The following is a 15,865-nucleotide window of genomic DNA, read 5'->3' on the forward strand; positions in this document are numbered from 1 at the left end:
GTCCATGCGCCCGGAGGGGTTCTAGGCACCCGGAACAACCTATAAAAGTAGCCTCGACCAGAAGCTTCAGAACAACACAACGAACAACTTCCGCTTCTTCGAGCTGCTTAGAAATCACTTCCACGAAGCCCGAAAGCTCCGACGATGATTCTTCTAGAAGATTTCCTCATACAAAGCTGTCAGTATTGTTTTCATTTAAAAGTTCCTTGTACTACAATTGTAATTTTTCTGTACTATTTCAAATTGATTAGTGATTGTCCATCGAAAGCACTCTTATGTGCAGGCCTTGGAGTAGGAATCGCCACAGGCTCCGAACCAAGTAAAAACTTGGTGTTTGCATTGTGTGTTTTATTTTTTGCTGCATGTTTTACTTTTAGTTTTTTGAAACGAACGAAATAGTCACGAGCGCTATTCACCCTCCCTCCCCCCTCCTCTAGCGCTTTCGATCTAACACGGACAAGGATCCCTCCTCTTGACTATGACACAGGGAGATGAGAGCTTCGGCTCCCCCATTTAGTTGGGGTAGGAGGATAGGTGTACTTCGACAACATCCTGTCCACTCAGTCACTCAGGAGTAGTGATGACAGAGTATACAGTTGTCATAGCTCTACCCACTCGACCTCATCATCGCGATGACGGTGGCTGACTGGCGTCACGGGTGATCATGTCATTTGCACCATATGCATGGATTGCATTTATTTGTGTGTGATTGCTGCATTTTGGTGGCTGCATATGATTGACATGTATACAAGAGACATTATGTATTTGGCCTGACGATCCTGCATCTGTTTGTATGGTTCACACCCTTATGTCAGGATAGGAGGTCTTGGTGAGTATAGTTTCTTTCATTGTTCAGTCTTGCATTACTTAGTATTGTTTAGGAGATTGTACTGCATGACTATTACTGATAGTTATAATTTAACACGCATGTCTGCTTGATACCTGCTGAATTTATTAAACTCACTTCGTTGATTTATTCTTATTTTAGGTTGAAGCCATCAGGAAGTTCCAGCTGCTAGTCCCCTCTCCATGTTGTGATGGTTTTTATGTTTGATTTTTTATTTCCTTGCTATATGACCTACAACCTGGTGATGTGTAGTTCTTACACCCGTGGATTTTTATACCAAGTTTTGGGTACACTACCCTCGTTTTCCACTGTGAAGGTTTTCTAGGTGGGTTGGTTTTTCCTCGTTGTAGTGGAGTAGGTATTATATATATCTGTGATGTTTTAAATATCATTGCATTCCTTTCGTTTTATGTTGTCAGCCAGAGGCTATCTTATTGAAACTGCGTGGTTGTGATTTGATGTATAGTCAACCGGAGGCTGTACTACTATAAACTGCGTGGAATGTGTATTTTCTTTATTGTATTATTCCGGCTACATTGGCTAAGGATTGAGAGGCCCTAAGGGCTATGTATTCAGGATTCATATTATCGTTGGTATAGGGGAGATGCTGCCAGATTTTCATCGGTAGGGACTCCTCTGGGGGCGTGACATTTTATGTATGTCTTAGATTTTAATTTTAATTTAATTTAGTAAAATCCCTATTTTTAATGTGATGAATGGGGGAGAGTTGAAGTTAGGTTTAAGGGGATGTACATTTTTATCAAATATTGCATATCTTGAATATTCATTTAAATGTCTTTAATTTAATATCTTGTTTTACCTTAACTTAGGTTGATCAACAGCAAAAAAATGAGAGATTATAAGTATCCCGTGATGGTTTTGATGTGATCAACCAAGTCAAGTTAGATCTTATTGTTATTTTGATGCATTGTATCTAAGTGTGCATGAATTGAGGAGCATAGGAACTCCAGCAAAAAATACAGCTAGCGAGTAGCACGAGAGAGAGTCGACGGGCTCGGTGCGTTCGAGGGACGAGGAGCTACGAAAGAGTACGTTGGCGGACGAGAACAAGGCGCGCGGTGTTTCCGAGGGACAAGAAGCTGAAGCGGAAGACTGCTGGAGAAGGCTGAAAAATGGGTTTAGGTGAACTCTATTCTGAATGGTTGAAATCACCCAAGCGAGCAAAAAAAATCAACCTGAAGTTGACTTTGGTCCGAGCGCCCGGAGCTATTCCGGGTGCCCGAAGTCCGAGCGCTTGGAGCTACTCCAAGCGCCCGGACCAGTCTGGTCCAACCGGGGCACCTTGGCTAGGTGCCCCTGTGCGAAGGCAGTTTGGGCGCCTGGAACCCTTCTAGACACCCAGACTGGAGATTGTTGGTGCGGTTAGCACTAACGGTCTAACTCAGGTTTTGATGAATGACAGAGGAGGTTAAGTTAGTTTCATAGTGATCTAACACTTTGACGAAGTGTGCAGGAGAAGCCCAGTTACGTCGACGGGCCGACCGGATAGCTGGCACGAAGCCCAACTAGGTCGACGGGCGGACCGGATAGCTGGCACGAAGCCCAGCTAGGTTGATGGGCCGATCGGATAGCTGACACGAAGCCCATCTAGGTCGACGGGCTGACTTGATAGCTGGCATAAAGTCCAGACTAGTCGACGGGTTGACCGGATGTCTCGCACGAAGTCCAGCTAGGTCGACGGGCTGACCGGATAGCTGGCACAAAGCTCAGTTAAGTCGACGGGCTGACTTGATAGCTGGCACGAAGTCCAGACTAGTCGACAGGCTGACCGGATGTCTGGCACGAAGTCCAGCTAGGTCGATGGGCTGACCTGATAGCTAGCACGAAGTCCAGACGGGTCGACAGGCTGACCGGTCGTTTGGCAGGTAAGTTAAGATAAGTCACTGGAGGGGAGTGACTTGGTGAGGACGCATTCCCTGGTCGAGGGAACAGTAAGCGTCGATCCAACTTAGAATCATTTCGGAAATCTAGGTTGAGATCGTGACTAGATTCCGATCTCGGTGAGACATAATCTAATTACTACTCTTTTACTATAATTGTGCTAACTTCTGTTTTGCAGGGTAGTTTAACTTTTATTTTGCCTCAGACTAACATTTTCTTACAGGAAATGAACTTTCTGGTGAAAGGTGGTCCAGGCGCTCGGAAGGGATCCAAGTACCCGGAAGGCAAAATCTATCTCGTCGCAGATTTGGAGTTCGCTGATTGGCCGGACCTACGTCACGGTCCGGGCACCCGGAGCATGCCTATAAAAGAAGGCCTCCACAGAACATCAAATACAACAAGAAAATCTTCCAATGACTGCTTTACTGCGTTGTGCTCCTGCGACGCTGCGAAGCCTCTCCGACAACTTGCGGCTCAAGTCTTCTTTTTCAATTGTTGTCGGTATTCCATTTTAAGCATTCTTGTACTTACATCTGTAATCACTTTTTCGAACTGCTAGTGAATTGTCCAACGAAAACACTCGACAAGTGCGGGCTTTGGAGTAGGAGTCGATGAAGACTCCGAACCAAGTAAAACTGGTTTTATGTTAGTGTTGTGTTTTGATTTTCATTTTTCCGCTGCGTACTCGCTTCAAATTTTTAAATCACTATTCACCCCCCTCTCTAGCGAGCTCTACGATCTAACGGAAATTTTATCCAAACCCATTGGGTCATGATACGTTGTGGTACGGATAAAATTTTATCCACGCCCAGGTGCCTGAAACCTTTCCAGGCACCCGGATCAGGTTTATAAATACAGTCCTGATTTCTATAGTTAGTAAGACACTTGAAAACTAATTCTTTTTCTGTTCTACTACTTTTGTGAGTTGTCAATGTTATAAAGAGGCTACTCCTCCCAAAGGAGATTTTAGTGAGCTTCATTTGTTTAGGATTAATAATCTTCTGATTGTAAACCTAATAAATTCTCTTATCTCTATTTTTAGTTTATGCTTTTACTTTTTGTTATTAAACAAATGTTTATCTAACTTAGTCCAAAGATTGAGAAAATTTTAATTTTTTAATTTTAAAACAATTCATCCTTCTCTTATCGGCAATAAAGGGCTAATAAGTTATAGTAATTATGAGTAATAATTGTTATAATGTTGATTTATGGACTAATATTGATCAGAAATGAAGTATTATAAAATGATATAAATTTTAATTGCTACAATATAATAATATTATTAATGTGGATCAAAATTGAAGTATTACTATAATATACTGTTGATCAAAAATTATCTATATTTTAACAACTATAACTATAATTTATTAAGGTTGATGAGAATTAAAATTTTCTTACCGTAGCTGCGAATTAGTTTTAAAAATTAAAATATGATGGTAAAAGATGAATATGTTCGTCCTTAATGTATCCGTTTAATATGGAAGAAATAAATCACGAACGACTATTAATATTTCAAATAATGACTAATAAATAAGGGAGACATTTATCGTTTTAAAAATTAAAGATAGGCCGATGCTTTTTTAATAAAAAAACAAAGTCTCGGTGATTACAATAAAAAGGAAGGCGAGCTTTTGATTTTTGCTCATGAAAAATAAAAAACAGCCCAGGAATATTTTAGATAATAAAAAAATATAGATAATTTTTTAAAAAGGAAAATAACTTTGGAGAAAGCAAGGACTATATGAGGCTCGAAAACATCTCAATCAAGAACATAGACACAAGGATTTCATATTTCAGCACGAGTGCAGAAAAAAAGCTAGATATTATTGTTTTTTGAAATCTCAAAAACAGGAAAGAATCGTCTTTGTATTCTGATATCTCTCATATGTAAACCACCTTTGAACATTATCAGAATTGGACCGACAGGCAACAGATACTAGACATTCAAAATCAGTTACAGAAACTTGGATTTTAGGTCCAACACTAAATTAAAAAAAAAAATCGTCACGAAGTTCCTGATGGTTTCAATAAGTTTTCCTTTGGCGTCATCAAGAGTTCAAACCCTATAAAATTGTTGCTCGGAAATTTAACTTGGTTCAGGAGGCACTAGCTTCAGACTTCGCATCCACTCGCAAAAACTGTAATCATCAAAGTGAATGAAGCTGCTCTTTAGCTTGGTTCGTTGCTCAGGGGATAAGGTGCGTAGCTGAGGGAATCTCGCCTCCTGATTAAGGATCCACTTTGGTTAGGAGATAAATTCTTCGACAATAAAATCATCTCAAATTTATGCAGTTTAGATCAATGAAAATGGTACAATTTATATCAGTTTTCTTATGCAACACTCTTTGAGAGAAAGGACAATCTCTACCTGCTCGTAAGGAGGATCTTTGTGTGCTGGTATCAAACGTGAAACAAAATACCGAGCCTGGGAGCTCCCCTCCTGCCGACATTGAAGCATATCAGTGTATAGTGAAAGCTACTATTGGTCATGTTGATTAACTAACTAATCTTCTAGCTAAGTTATAGTAGATCAAAAATCGAAGGCTAAAATTGTGCAGGAAAAAGGTTTCCAGAAAATAATGACACGAAAGATGATAATGTGTGCAGAAAGACAGACTTTAAATGAAAGAATCCGAGGAGCTGGAAAACGTTGCTCAGATAGTTCCTCTGCTAATGTTTTGCAAGCTGCTAAAGCTGCTGCACTTTTTCCTTCTTGAGCTGCAAGCTCACTACCCTGCAATAAAGCACCCAATCAACTATGAATATGGATACATATTAGACTGACAAATTTGGAAGAAATTTATAAACCAATGGAAATTGCAAGTAAAATGGAAAGGCCATGTAGACTATAAACTAGAAAGCAATTCAGCATGCCCTTAGCATTTTCTGAAAATAGAAACGCACCTACATAAAGCAATCAAAAAGTGGAATGAAATGCACACTAGTATTCTTTAGAGGAACTGAAAAGGAATAATGAAACTACCATGTCATGTGATGTTAAACAATTGAAGCATTTGTATTCATAATAACTGATCGACAGATCATAGTATATCAGAATTTTCATGTTCAGAAAGATAAATAGTTTTAGCCTAAACTTTGAGAACCCACTCAGCTCGAGTTGGAAGTAAATGAATATAGGTTGATCTTTCAGAGTACAAGAATATAAGAAAGAAAGTAGTTGAGGAAGTATAGGCACATTGTTTTACACTTACATTAGGATAAAGAAATTGAAGAATATCAAAGTAAACATGAAATTGAAAATTTATCTTAATCGATAGCATACTTAAAGTTGATTGAAACATGCCCCTTCTTTTCTCTTCCAACATGTCCCTTCTTTTCTAGGAGTCCATGTAAATGTTAAATCACTAGACTTCCACTAACTTTCTCAACTGATTGCAAGTTAAAGGTAGATTAGTTTTATTCTCGCTCTTCCAAAATTGTATGTAGATTAGTTTTTCTCTTGCTCTTGACAAAATCCTATGTAGATCTAAGTGGATGTTAAAACTTCTCTTATCCTCCTCTTACCATTTTCTCACTATGGGAGTAAATATCAGACTTTTACTCTTGCATTCTCCAAATATTTCTCCTTTTATTCTCTCCTACGAGAGTGGTTACTGGAACTCTAATATATCTCTTCTTTTTTTTCTACATAACTCTCCATCTTTGAAATTTTTTTATTTAAAGATTCTTTGATGTATGAGGTAAGGAAGAAGATTAGGCTCAAGAAGGTTATACTTTTTGTATACAGACTAAGCCAACTTAAACATTGCACTGTCAAGGCTCTCTCGGTCATTGCACCAGTGCTACATCTTTTCGCAACACAACATGATCAATATCTTAATCAAATGTCAGTGGCAATTTTCTATTTTGTGCAACATCTTTCTTTTTCTATTTTACGTGACAAGCTAGATACTGATAGTTATTTATGCTACAATATGAGATAGAATAATATAATTGATCCCTTTTCTACTATTAAGTGTTTTGTTTCCTTCAACTGCTAAAAACAGATTCCAGCTGTCAAGAAAGTCCTGGTGTTTAGCCAAAAACTATAGGCTTATACACCAGATCCATTATTTAGATGAGGATGATGTTGCTTATATACAAAAATGTGCTCAAGGTGGAACATGGAGCTGCAAAAGGTGACGGGAGAAAAATGAGAATAAGGTGCTCTTATCATATCTTCACAATGGAACATATATTAATTCAAAGAATAGAATAAGCTAATGATCCTTAAGCACTGAAATCTCTAATCCAATAGAAGCGCAATAAGTTCACTGTCACATGGACAGAGACATGGATTATTGATTATGTCCCTACTCTGGTGGTTAAATTAATGCAGCGTTAGGATAGAAAGTATCGCCAGAAGCCATGGTTAGCCAAGAAAATGTCATAGGCCAATTAATATGAATAAATTGTAGAAAAGCTTGAAATTAGTTTAATGAGTAAATTGGAAAATACCTAGCTGCACCAATACAATAATATGGTAGGATGCCTGATTCAGGATATTTTATGTGAATATGGATACAGTTAATCATATATAAATTTTAGACAATTGAACAAATAAAAAAACACATAATTAGAATAAAGTGATAGAAAGTGTGAATGATGTTAATCCTCTATTATCCCAAGCAGATTCAGTGAAAACTCTACAAATTACAGAGAAAGAATCTAAAGTAATGTTCACTTAAACACAAGAAAAGAAACAATATTATATCTCCCTCCTACTTAGCTTCTTCAGTGACTTAAAGAGTACTATTTAGAATTCAGTGATTCTAAAAAGTACTACTTAGAATCCAGATCAAACTAATGTAAGAATGACAAAAAAAAAACCATATTTATAATGAAATCATCTGAAATTGGACCAGATTTGCCAAACTGCTAACAGAACAAGGCGGCAGTAAGTGAAGATGGATTCCATAGTTCATACACATACCAACATAAAGGAAAGGAAAAAAGATAGTAAGAATATCCATCTTGAAAATACATAAAATGCACTTTAACAAATTTTTAAATTGCAAGGATAAGAATGATCTAGTTTGTTTAACCAAGAAGGTGACGAAATGGCTTACCAACCATATGAAAACATCTGTTCCATGGTCAAGGACCACAGCCGCATTAGATTGCATAGCAAGATCATATGCTGGTAACTCCTCAAAGGTACCTCCTTCGCGATGCATCAAACATCGAGGAGCCAACATCCGAAGGGACAAATCAAATGATGCATTCAAAAATAAGTTTCTTAAGACAGTCCTTTCATCCTCGTGGCCAATAACATTTCCTAACAGTGGTCCTGTTCTAAGATGGAATAAGCTTTCAGGAAGAGTTGATAACTCCTGAGGAAACCGGTAAAGCTTAGATTTGGGTAGCTGAGAACCAAACTTTAGGGCAATATCCTTAACTCTCTCATCTAGTGTAAGTCTCATATCAATAGCATCAGAAGACGTTTTCGCATGCAAGAGAGTCCTCTTAGCAATAAGCACAGCAGCTACATCTTCTTGGATACTTCTAAGATACATGGATACACTATCCACAGTAGGCAACCTCACAGTAATCACTCTAGAAATGTCTGCTTGATATATATTTGAATAACGAACTGCAAATTGGAAATAAACATAGTCATTCTTAATATCTCCTTTAGTTTCCATGGACAAGGAAAAGCTTTGTGTTTCTTCAACACTATGCATCTGAATACAAAATGAAGAGTCATTTTTGAATGTTTCATGTGAATCAGCAGTGGCCTCTTCTCCTGGTCCAATGACTTGAGTCACAAGAATATCATCTGAGCAACGTATTTCAAACAATCCATGGGAACCAGCTGCCCTCATGGATGCTCTTTGCAAGTTGACACCAAAGGCTTCTCCAAAATCGTCATGAAGTATCAGTACACCACCAGAGCTTTTTGCTAGAGGCTGTAGAATAGGAATCCTAACTGGACATGTTCCAGCACAAAGAATATCCACTGTAGTCTCATGTCGGAGTGCTTCTTGACCAAGATGTTCCATCCACTTCATAGCTGTCTTCTCCATGTAAGCATAATTCGGATGAGAAACTGAGTGTGGAACTGATCCAGGTCCATGAGTATTCGGACCACCAACACAGGCAATGATTCTGCAATTGCCTCCTGATCGTTTGATAATTCCACGCGTCATCTCAGCTGATGGTCCACGAATGACTGCTAGAGCAACCTCCACTGCTGTACCTATGCATCGGTCGCGAGAAGCTTCTGGAAGATTGACTTTGTAAGGCCTTAGAGATGAGAATATAGTATGTACCACAGGAAGTGAAGCATGTATGGGTGACAAATAAACACCAGTGCCATATATGAGTGCTCTCAAAGATTCTTGGGTGGGTGATTTATCACCTGGTAGGACATCAGCTGATGCCATTGAGCCCTCTGAAAAATCATACACTGACACTGTCCGTCCATATGTTATGACACCGAGCCGTGCAGTAGGGGGCAGGCAGTCAGCAAATGCATGCAAAGAACCTTGAAGATGCTGGAGATGTGCTTCATCCAAGCATTCATCAATTACAAGAAAAATAGGTGCTGACATTCTCGGGTCAGAAACTGGAACAAAACCTGGTCGTTTATTTCCTATCTGAACATAATCAATAGCTGAGGAAGAGAGTTCTGGCCAGTTTTGAAGATCTTCCTTACTAGGAACTATATATTCTCCATCGCTGCTATTCAATCTCTTACATATTACACACTGCCACTGCCCCGATCCAATTAAAATTTCACAGTAAAGGTTTGCATAAGCCCCGCAACTTTGGCAACGATAAGGTTCACGGTGCACAACCTCAGGACCAGGTGCAATTTCCCTCCCAGGTGAGACCAAAGCTCCAAAACCCAAGCTAGGCACATTTGCAAGTTTTTTATGCTTTAACACCTGTCAAGGGAAGTAACACTTGCAAAATTAGCTGAAGATGGTCAGCCATACATCAAGAATTTATTAGCTTAAGGACAAATGATTATATTTTTAAATTAATTTTGCAAATAATAGTAAGAAAACAAATATATCTTCTAATAAATTTTGGTTGAAAGACCCCAAGTTAATATATGCAAAAGGTGGAAATGGTATAAAAGAACAGTGAAAAGATAAATAAACGGGGAAAAGAAATCCAAACGATAACCCAAGTTGATAGGCAATACAATTTCTAGAAGCAATAAGTACCTTGTGAGCAGAAAATAGAACATAAGGGGACTCGAAAGTAGATTCATCCAGACAAGTAGAATGGTGCAATGGCAGCTCATGGGATCCATTTGAATAATGAGGCGACGAGGATGTTGGTAAAGTAGAGCCTGATGAGAATGGTACTGGCTGCGGGGTCGTCGGTGTAGCTCGGAAAGGCACGGCAGCTGGGCGGAGAGGTGGAGAGAAAATTGGTGGGCCAGGAGGAGTGCTGAACTGTGAAACTGGAGGGCTAACATGGACCCCATCTCCTGATGACAGGGAGCCAGGAGTCTGCGTCTGAGATGATGTGCGAGGCAGTTGATTTTGTTGGGGTGGCAGAGGAGAAAATGTTGACGGAGAGGAGAATGCAGGTGGCGTAGGCCGCCGCTCAGGTCGAGGCAATGGAGTACTAGGAGTAGCAACTGGGGGAGAGTAGCCCATTGAAGGAGGTGGAAGCGGTGGAGTCTCCATCGGCGATCAAATTACTTCAAAATCCTGTCAGTAAGGGAAATGTCAACAAAATGGCCAATTGAAAAGGGAATTGCTAAAACAGTTTAGCGAATATATGACTGCTTTAATTCAGCAAAAAATTGGAAGTTAAAAGGAAATAAAACTAACTCAGATCATCTGATCTACCATTAGCAGTAACAATGATTAGACAGTTATAGAACGAAAAACGAGCGGTGAAAAATGGGAAAAAAACTTCAAATTCCACAAAATGAAAACAAAATTAAAAAATGTTTCATAATAATTTGATCAAAGAGCTGGTCGAGCAGGTGAGATAAGGAAAGGGAGCAGAATACCTACTTTGCCGTTGTCAGTGAAGATGGAGTATAGCGACTGCAAGTGATTCCGTCAAAAATCGCTGCCTTTTCTCAATCTAGTTCGATCAGGTTGCGTCAGATCTCGGAATCAAGGATCTGGGCGATTGAAAGGATGAAGACGCAGCAGTGGGCAAGAACCACGGATGAGAGTCAGGAAGAGAGAGGCAGAGGGTGGGAATCGATCGCCAGCACCCTCTTCTCTCCCTCATGTGCAGCTGCAAAAGGGTGGAACGCCCGATCTGATCTCCATCCTCGCCATCTCGTACACGTCGTCGCTGCCGCTCCCGTTCTCGCTCGGAGGTTCAAGCCGCGGTCCTCGGCGAATTCGAACCCATACGAACGGTATCGTGATCGTTAGGTACGGGAAGGGGAAAACTAGGAAGAACAGCAGAGAGGAAGGGAGGGAGTAAATACAAGGGAAAGAAAGAAAGAAAAACGAAGAGTAAAATGAAAAAACAAACAAACAAAAAAAAAAAATATATATATATATATATATTGGATTTCTGGGCTGCCCGCTGCGTGCACTTCCCAATTTATCCTGATACCCGATGAAAAACTTCTACGAAACCGAGTCAATCATCCCAAACGCAATGTTACACAATCTAATTAATCATTTTTTTCTAGCAAGCTTAAGTTGGCCTCCAGATTAAAAAAAATACTCCAAAACTTGAGATTAAAGTAGAAAATGAGACTAGTGGGTTTGATTCATCTAATCCGTAATTAAATTTAAAAACTTTAATCTTTTATATATACGAATACTAGCCTACACATCGAATGGTATACACCTAATGATCACTATGTGTAAATTTTTATTTTTAATTTTTATTTAAAAAAATATGTAGCTTTAATACTATAACCTATCCATAAAGACAACCCTAAATTGAAAAAAAAAAAAAACACTAACACCCTGTTTGGAATCCTATGGAATTGAATTCCTATGGTAATTGAAATTCAATTCCATAGTTTGGAATGAATTTTTGAGATAGATTTGATATGGAATTCAATTCCAATTTCATTCAAAACGTGAATAATAAATCAGACCTCAAATGGTCAGATTTGGATAGAGATTTATCATGAACAACTAAAATTACCTAATTGCCCTTTTAACTTAAAACCCTTTTTTCCATCTGCCGACTCTCTTGTTTTCTCCTGTCTTTCTCTCATGTGCTGTTTCTCCTTATGTCGAAAACTACTCCGTGCACCGTTTCTCCCGTGCGCCACCTTCTTCATACTGCTGTCTTAACTGTGCAATCTCTTCTTCCTATTCTCTAATACTTAACTTGATTATTAAATGATTAGTTATGAGGATAAAATGGTAAATGTATAAGAATAAAATTCAATTCAAATATATTCCAAATTAAGGAATTCAATTCAATTTTATTATTCACTAATTCATTCCAAACATAGGAATTGAATTCAATTCCTGCCAGAATTCAATTCCTAATGGAATTCAATTCAATTCCTTCACTTAAGTTGTTTCCAAACAGGGTGTAAAGAAATTTTCTTTTGCACATGGTGCTCACAAGGTATATATATTATGGGCTTGTGAGTTGGCCCGGTTAACCATCTTGAATTGAGGATTTTTCAATCCACTAAGATCACGAGTCGGTCTGTCTCACCCTGTCAAATGGCCGACTCGCAATGGGCTTGTTTGAACCGTCATGGATCGACTGATTTGACAACTCTATCGATCATCTCCAGGCCACTAGTCGACTCGTCTGACAACTCTATCCAGGACTAGTTGAGCCCAAAGCAGAGCTACCTGGATTAAAACAAAAAAAAAAAGTTATTTTTAGCCATCAAACAACATTGAAGCCTTCTCTTCTATCGACAAACAAGAAATCAACCCACCGATTGTTAGATATAAGAGAGGCCCTTGAAGTAACTAGAACAACACTCGTCGAGGGTGATCAATGGAAAAATCCAATCCAAGTGCCGAAAAACAAAATACACAATTTGATACCATCTGAAGAGATTTAGCTCAACTAGAAGCTGGCATTGTTCGTCTATTGTTCTCTTCATTGATTAGCATAAAAGCATTAAAACAAACTTAGAATGCAAATCCGACACTTTAATCTTTTTAGTGCTCATGCAACAGAATCATTTCATGTTGCAGTACTTCACGAACCAATATACTTAATTTTTATGCTGCAATCTCCCACTCTCAGAACCAGCATACGGATCTATTATGACATTGATAACAGCTGGTTTTCGAGCAGAGAAAGACTCAGCGAGCGCCGATTTGAGTTCTTCAGGAGTTCCAACTTTATAACCTTTGCCACCAAAAGCTGCAGCCAGGGTATGGTACGCTGAGTCTGGAACAAAGGAAGTTGGGGCTGGATCATCCTTGTATGGTCCAGTGATTTCCTTAGGAGATCTACGGTCACCGCCATATACACCACCGTTGTTGAACACAATCACGGTAACTGGCAATTGATATCTCACTAATGTCTGGTAGTTCAAAGCAATGAGGGTTAGTGAAACTCAAAATGCAACAATTTGCCAAAGGTAGCAATGGTGAAGAAAAAAACAGCTCTGAATGTAAACAACTTCAAAGGAGTTCGACATAATGAATTATGTTAAAATTTATAAGAGCTATAATATCATTAAGATGATGATGAAAGTGATATTAATATGCATATGAATACATAAAATTGACATCGCCGCATATGTTTATTCTTGTGAGCATTATCATCGTCAAACCATGTTCATGCCAACTATTTAGCCTCAGCTCAGCCATAAGGTTGTTAGCAAATCTTTCACAGAAGGAAATCGAAGTGTTGTAGAATAGTTTGGTTAAAATCTTGAAAGGACCGTAATACTATTGTTAGGATAGTGTCAAAAGAAATAGATATGTAAAGACACATGAGAATAGGCAATTGTCTAAAGAATTTAACTAGTAGTAATTCCTCCCAAGATTTAGGATCACAGGAAGCTACTTGTTTAGCATATTTGTTTCAATTGTCTAAACCGTTTAATTAAATAGTAACTCCTCTCAAGACAGAGCCAAAGAATAGATCATCCACATAGTTCCCTAGCCACATTGATACCATGAGTAATAAGTGAAAAAACAATCAGCATGAATGCATAAACATCTGACTCGAGCAGGATTCACAAATAAACATAACAAGATTTCTAATACATTAACGTTTAACCTTCTAAGAAGACACCAAAAATATCATTCACCATTGCGACATCTAAAAATAAGGGTCTTTCATGGTGTATAATGCACATAAGGCAACATCAATTAGTATCATGGATAATGTAACAGAAGAACATCTAGGACTGATACAAGCCTATAAAGCACATAAACAGAAACTTACCTCAACTTCCATGGCACTGAATCCAAATCCTGAGTCCCCTTCAACAGCAACCACCAATCTTTCAGGTGCGGCCACTGCAGCTGCAATGCAATATCCCAGCCCTACTCCCATCGTCCCCCATGTTCCAGCATCTAATCTCGTCCGAGGCTCATTCTGAATCAACACAGATCTTCCCACATCCATGGTATTAGCACCCTCTGACACCAATATCGGAGCAGGGCTGCCCTGTGCGAGAATTGCATCCCTTATGATCCGCATTGGAGTGAAGAAATTGAAGGGTACCACATCCTTTGCCAGCTGAATTTCCATCTTGGCCACATTTTCCCTTCCCTTCTTCCAAATGGCCTCCACCCAAGGATGAGTTTTCCCCAAACAGAAAGGCTGATCCTTAATCTCTTTGTTGATCTGTTCAAGAACTTTCTTGGCATCACCAACTAAACCAAGATGAGGTTTTCGGAGCTCAATCTCTTCTTTGGAGACATCCACAAGGATGAATTTCACATCTTGCGACCATTTTGGTGACTCTCCGAAGTGGAGCAGCCAGTTGAGACGGGCGCCCACGACGAGGGCGACATCGCAGCGGCCAATAGCAAGAGATCGTGCAGCTGTAGCCGCGAGTTCATGAGTATCCGGCACCAATCCCTTTCCCATCGGAGTAGGAAGGAAGGGGATTCCAGTAATCTCAATTAGCTTTCTCAGTGGCTCCTCTGCTCGTGCAAAAGCAGCGCCTTTCCCAAACACTACCAACGGCCTCTCGGCGGTTCTCAACAAAGACACTGCCTTTTCTATATCTAGGGGTTCTTCGCCCCCAAATTTCTCAATTCTAGGGTTTTCGGCCCCGGACAACAACTTTTCGGCCTCAAAATCCGTAATCGTCTGATGGAGGACGTCGGACGGAAGGTCTAAGTAGCATCCTCCCGGACGCCCGGCGACGGCGTGGCTCAGCACTTCGAACACCATTCGAGGGATCTGCGAGATATTCATGGCCTTGGCGGAGAACTTGACGAAGGGCTTGACAGCCTCCATCTGATCGAGTTCCTGGAAATCCCCCCTTCCCGCGTCGGCCTGGTCGCAAGATCCGGAGATCATGACGGCCGGCCAAGTGTTGGCGCCGGCGTTGGCGAGCCCAGCGAGGCCGTGTACACATCCTGGACCAGAGACAGTGAGGAACACGCCCGGTCGGCCGGTAAGATAGCCGTAGGCGGTGGCGGCGTACCCGGCTGACTGCTCGTTGTGGAAGGCGATGAAGCGGACGCCTGAGGCGACGGCGCGGGTTGCGACCGAGGTGACGGGGATCCCCACAACCCCGAACATGACCTGCACGCCAGCTCGAGCCAAGGAGAGAGCCACCAGAGTGCTCCCGTCGATCTGGGCTTCAGAAGCGTTCGCCATGGCCAAAAGTAGAACAGCGTGTGTGAGCGAAGGAGAGGAGCGATGGAGGAAACGGATCCGGCGAGTGTTACATGGAGTCAGTTAGAAAAGATGATAATTGAATCGATAGCATTTAGTAATTAGTATTATTTGTTAAGAATATAATTACGATACGATTCATCGCATTTAATTCTTTACTTAATTAGTATATCATATTGTATCATTATATAATATATATATTATCATTAGATCTTCTACCTAAAAATTTTAGTATGGTATCAAAGCCTATTTCTTTAGGTGATACTCTTCTCAATTCGATAATATTAATGATGGCATATCTTTGGTAACTAGGATTGAAACTGTATACTTATCCTTTAACCTATCATTATCTAATAACTTACTAGTACTTTCCTATCTGTTGGC

At 39.9% G+C, this 15,865-nt stretch overlaps 2 protein-coding genes across 3 annotated transcripts; both read right to left on the minus strand.

Annotated features, from left to right (window-relative positions):
• Positions 1-4,552: 4,552 nt before the first annotated feature.
• LOC122002303 (protein transport protein SEC23-like) lies at positions 4,553-11,177 on the minus strand. 2 transcript variants are annotated; one of them, XM_042557430.1, is made up of 6 exons: positions 10,732-11,177; positions 9,925-10,419; positions 7,819-9,639; positions 5,367-5,483; positions 5,118-5,189; positions 4,553-4,973 (listed from the first exon to the last, which is right to left on the minus strand). In XM_042557430.1, the coding sequence occupies exons 2-6, from the start codon at positions 10,393-10,395 to the stop codon at positions 4,836-4,838; spliced, it is 2,619 nt and encodes an 872-aa protein (XP_042413364.1). In that variant the 5' UTR covers positions 10,396-10,419; positions 10,732-11,177; the 3' UTR covers positions 4,553-4,835. The 2 variants fall into 2 exon arrangements, with proteins under 2 accessions (XP_042413364.1, XP_042413365.1); XM_042557431.1 differs by having other exon boundaries at positions 10,728-11,177.
• A 1,467-nt stretch (positions 11,178-12,644) lies between these two features.
• Positions 12,645-15,559, minus strand: LOC122002304 (2-hydroxyacyl-CoA lyase-like). Its single transcript, XM_042557432.1, has 2 exons — positions 14,072-15,559; positions 12,645-13,199 (listed from the first exon to the last, which is right to left on the minus strand). The coding sequence occupies exons 1-2, from the start codon at positions 15,461-15,463 to the stop codon at positions 12,885-12,887; spliced, it is 1,707 nt and encodes a 568-aa protein (XP_042413366.1). The 5' UTR covers positions 15,464-15,559; the 3' UTR covers positions 12,645-12,884.
• Positions 15,560-15,865: the final 306 nt, after the last annotated feature.

This window comes from Zingiber officinale, chromosome 7A, assembly GCF_018446385.1.
Source record: "Zingiber officinale cultivar Zhangliang chromosome 7A, Zo_v1.1, whole genome shotgun sequence".
Taxonomy (NCBI): Eukaryota; Viridiplantae; Streptophyta; class Magnoliopsida; order Zingiberales; family Zingiberaceae; genus Zingiber; species Zingiber officinale.

Coding starts and splice junctions, on each gene's coding strand:
- LOC122002303 (XM_042557430.1), bottom strand. CDS start 10,395: ATGGAGACTCCACCGCTTCCACCTCCTTCAATGGGCTACTCTCCCCCA. Junction 9,640..9,924: donor TTCTATTTTCTGCTCACAAG/GTACTTATTGCT, acceptor TTCCCTTGACAG/GTGTTAAAGCATAAAAAACT. Junction 5,190..5,366: donor CTCGGATTCTTTCATTTAAA/GTCTGTCTTTCT, acceptor CAATGTCGGCAG/GAGGGGAGCTCCCAGGCTCG.
- LOC122002304 (XM_042557432.1), bottom strand. CDS start 15,463: ATGGCGAACGCTTCTGAAGCCCAGATCGACGGGAGCACTCTGGTGGCT. Junction 13,200..14,071: donor TCAGTGCCATGGAAGTTGAG/GTAAGTTTCTGT, acceptor TTGAACTACCAG/ACATTAGTGAGATATCAATT.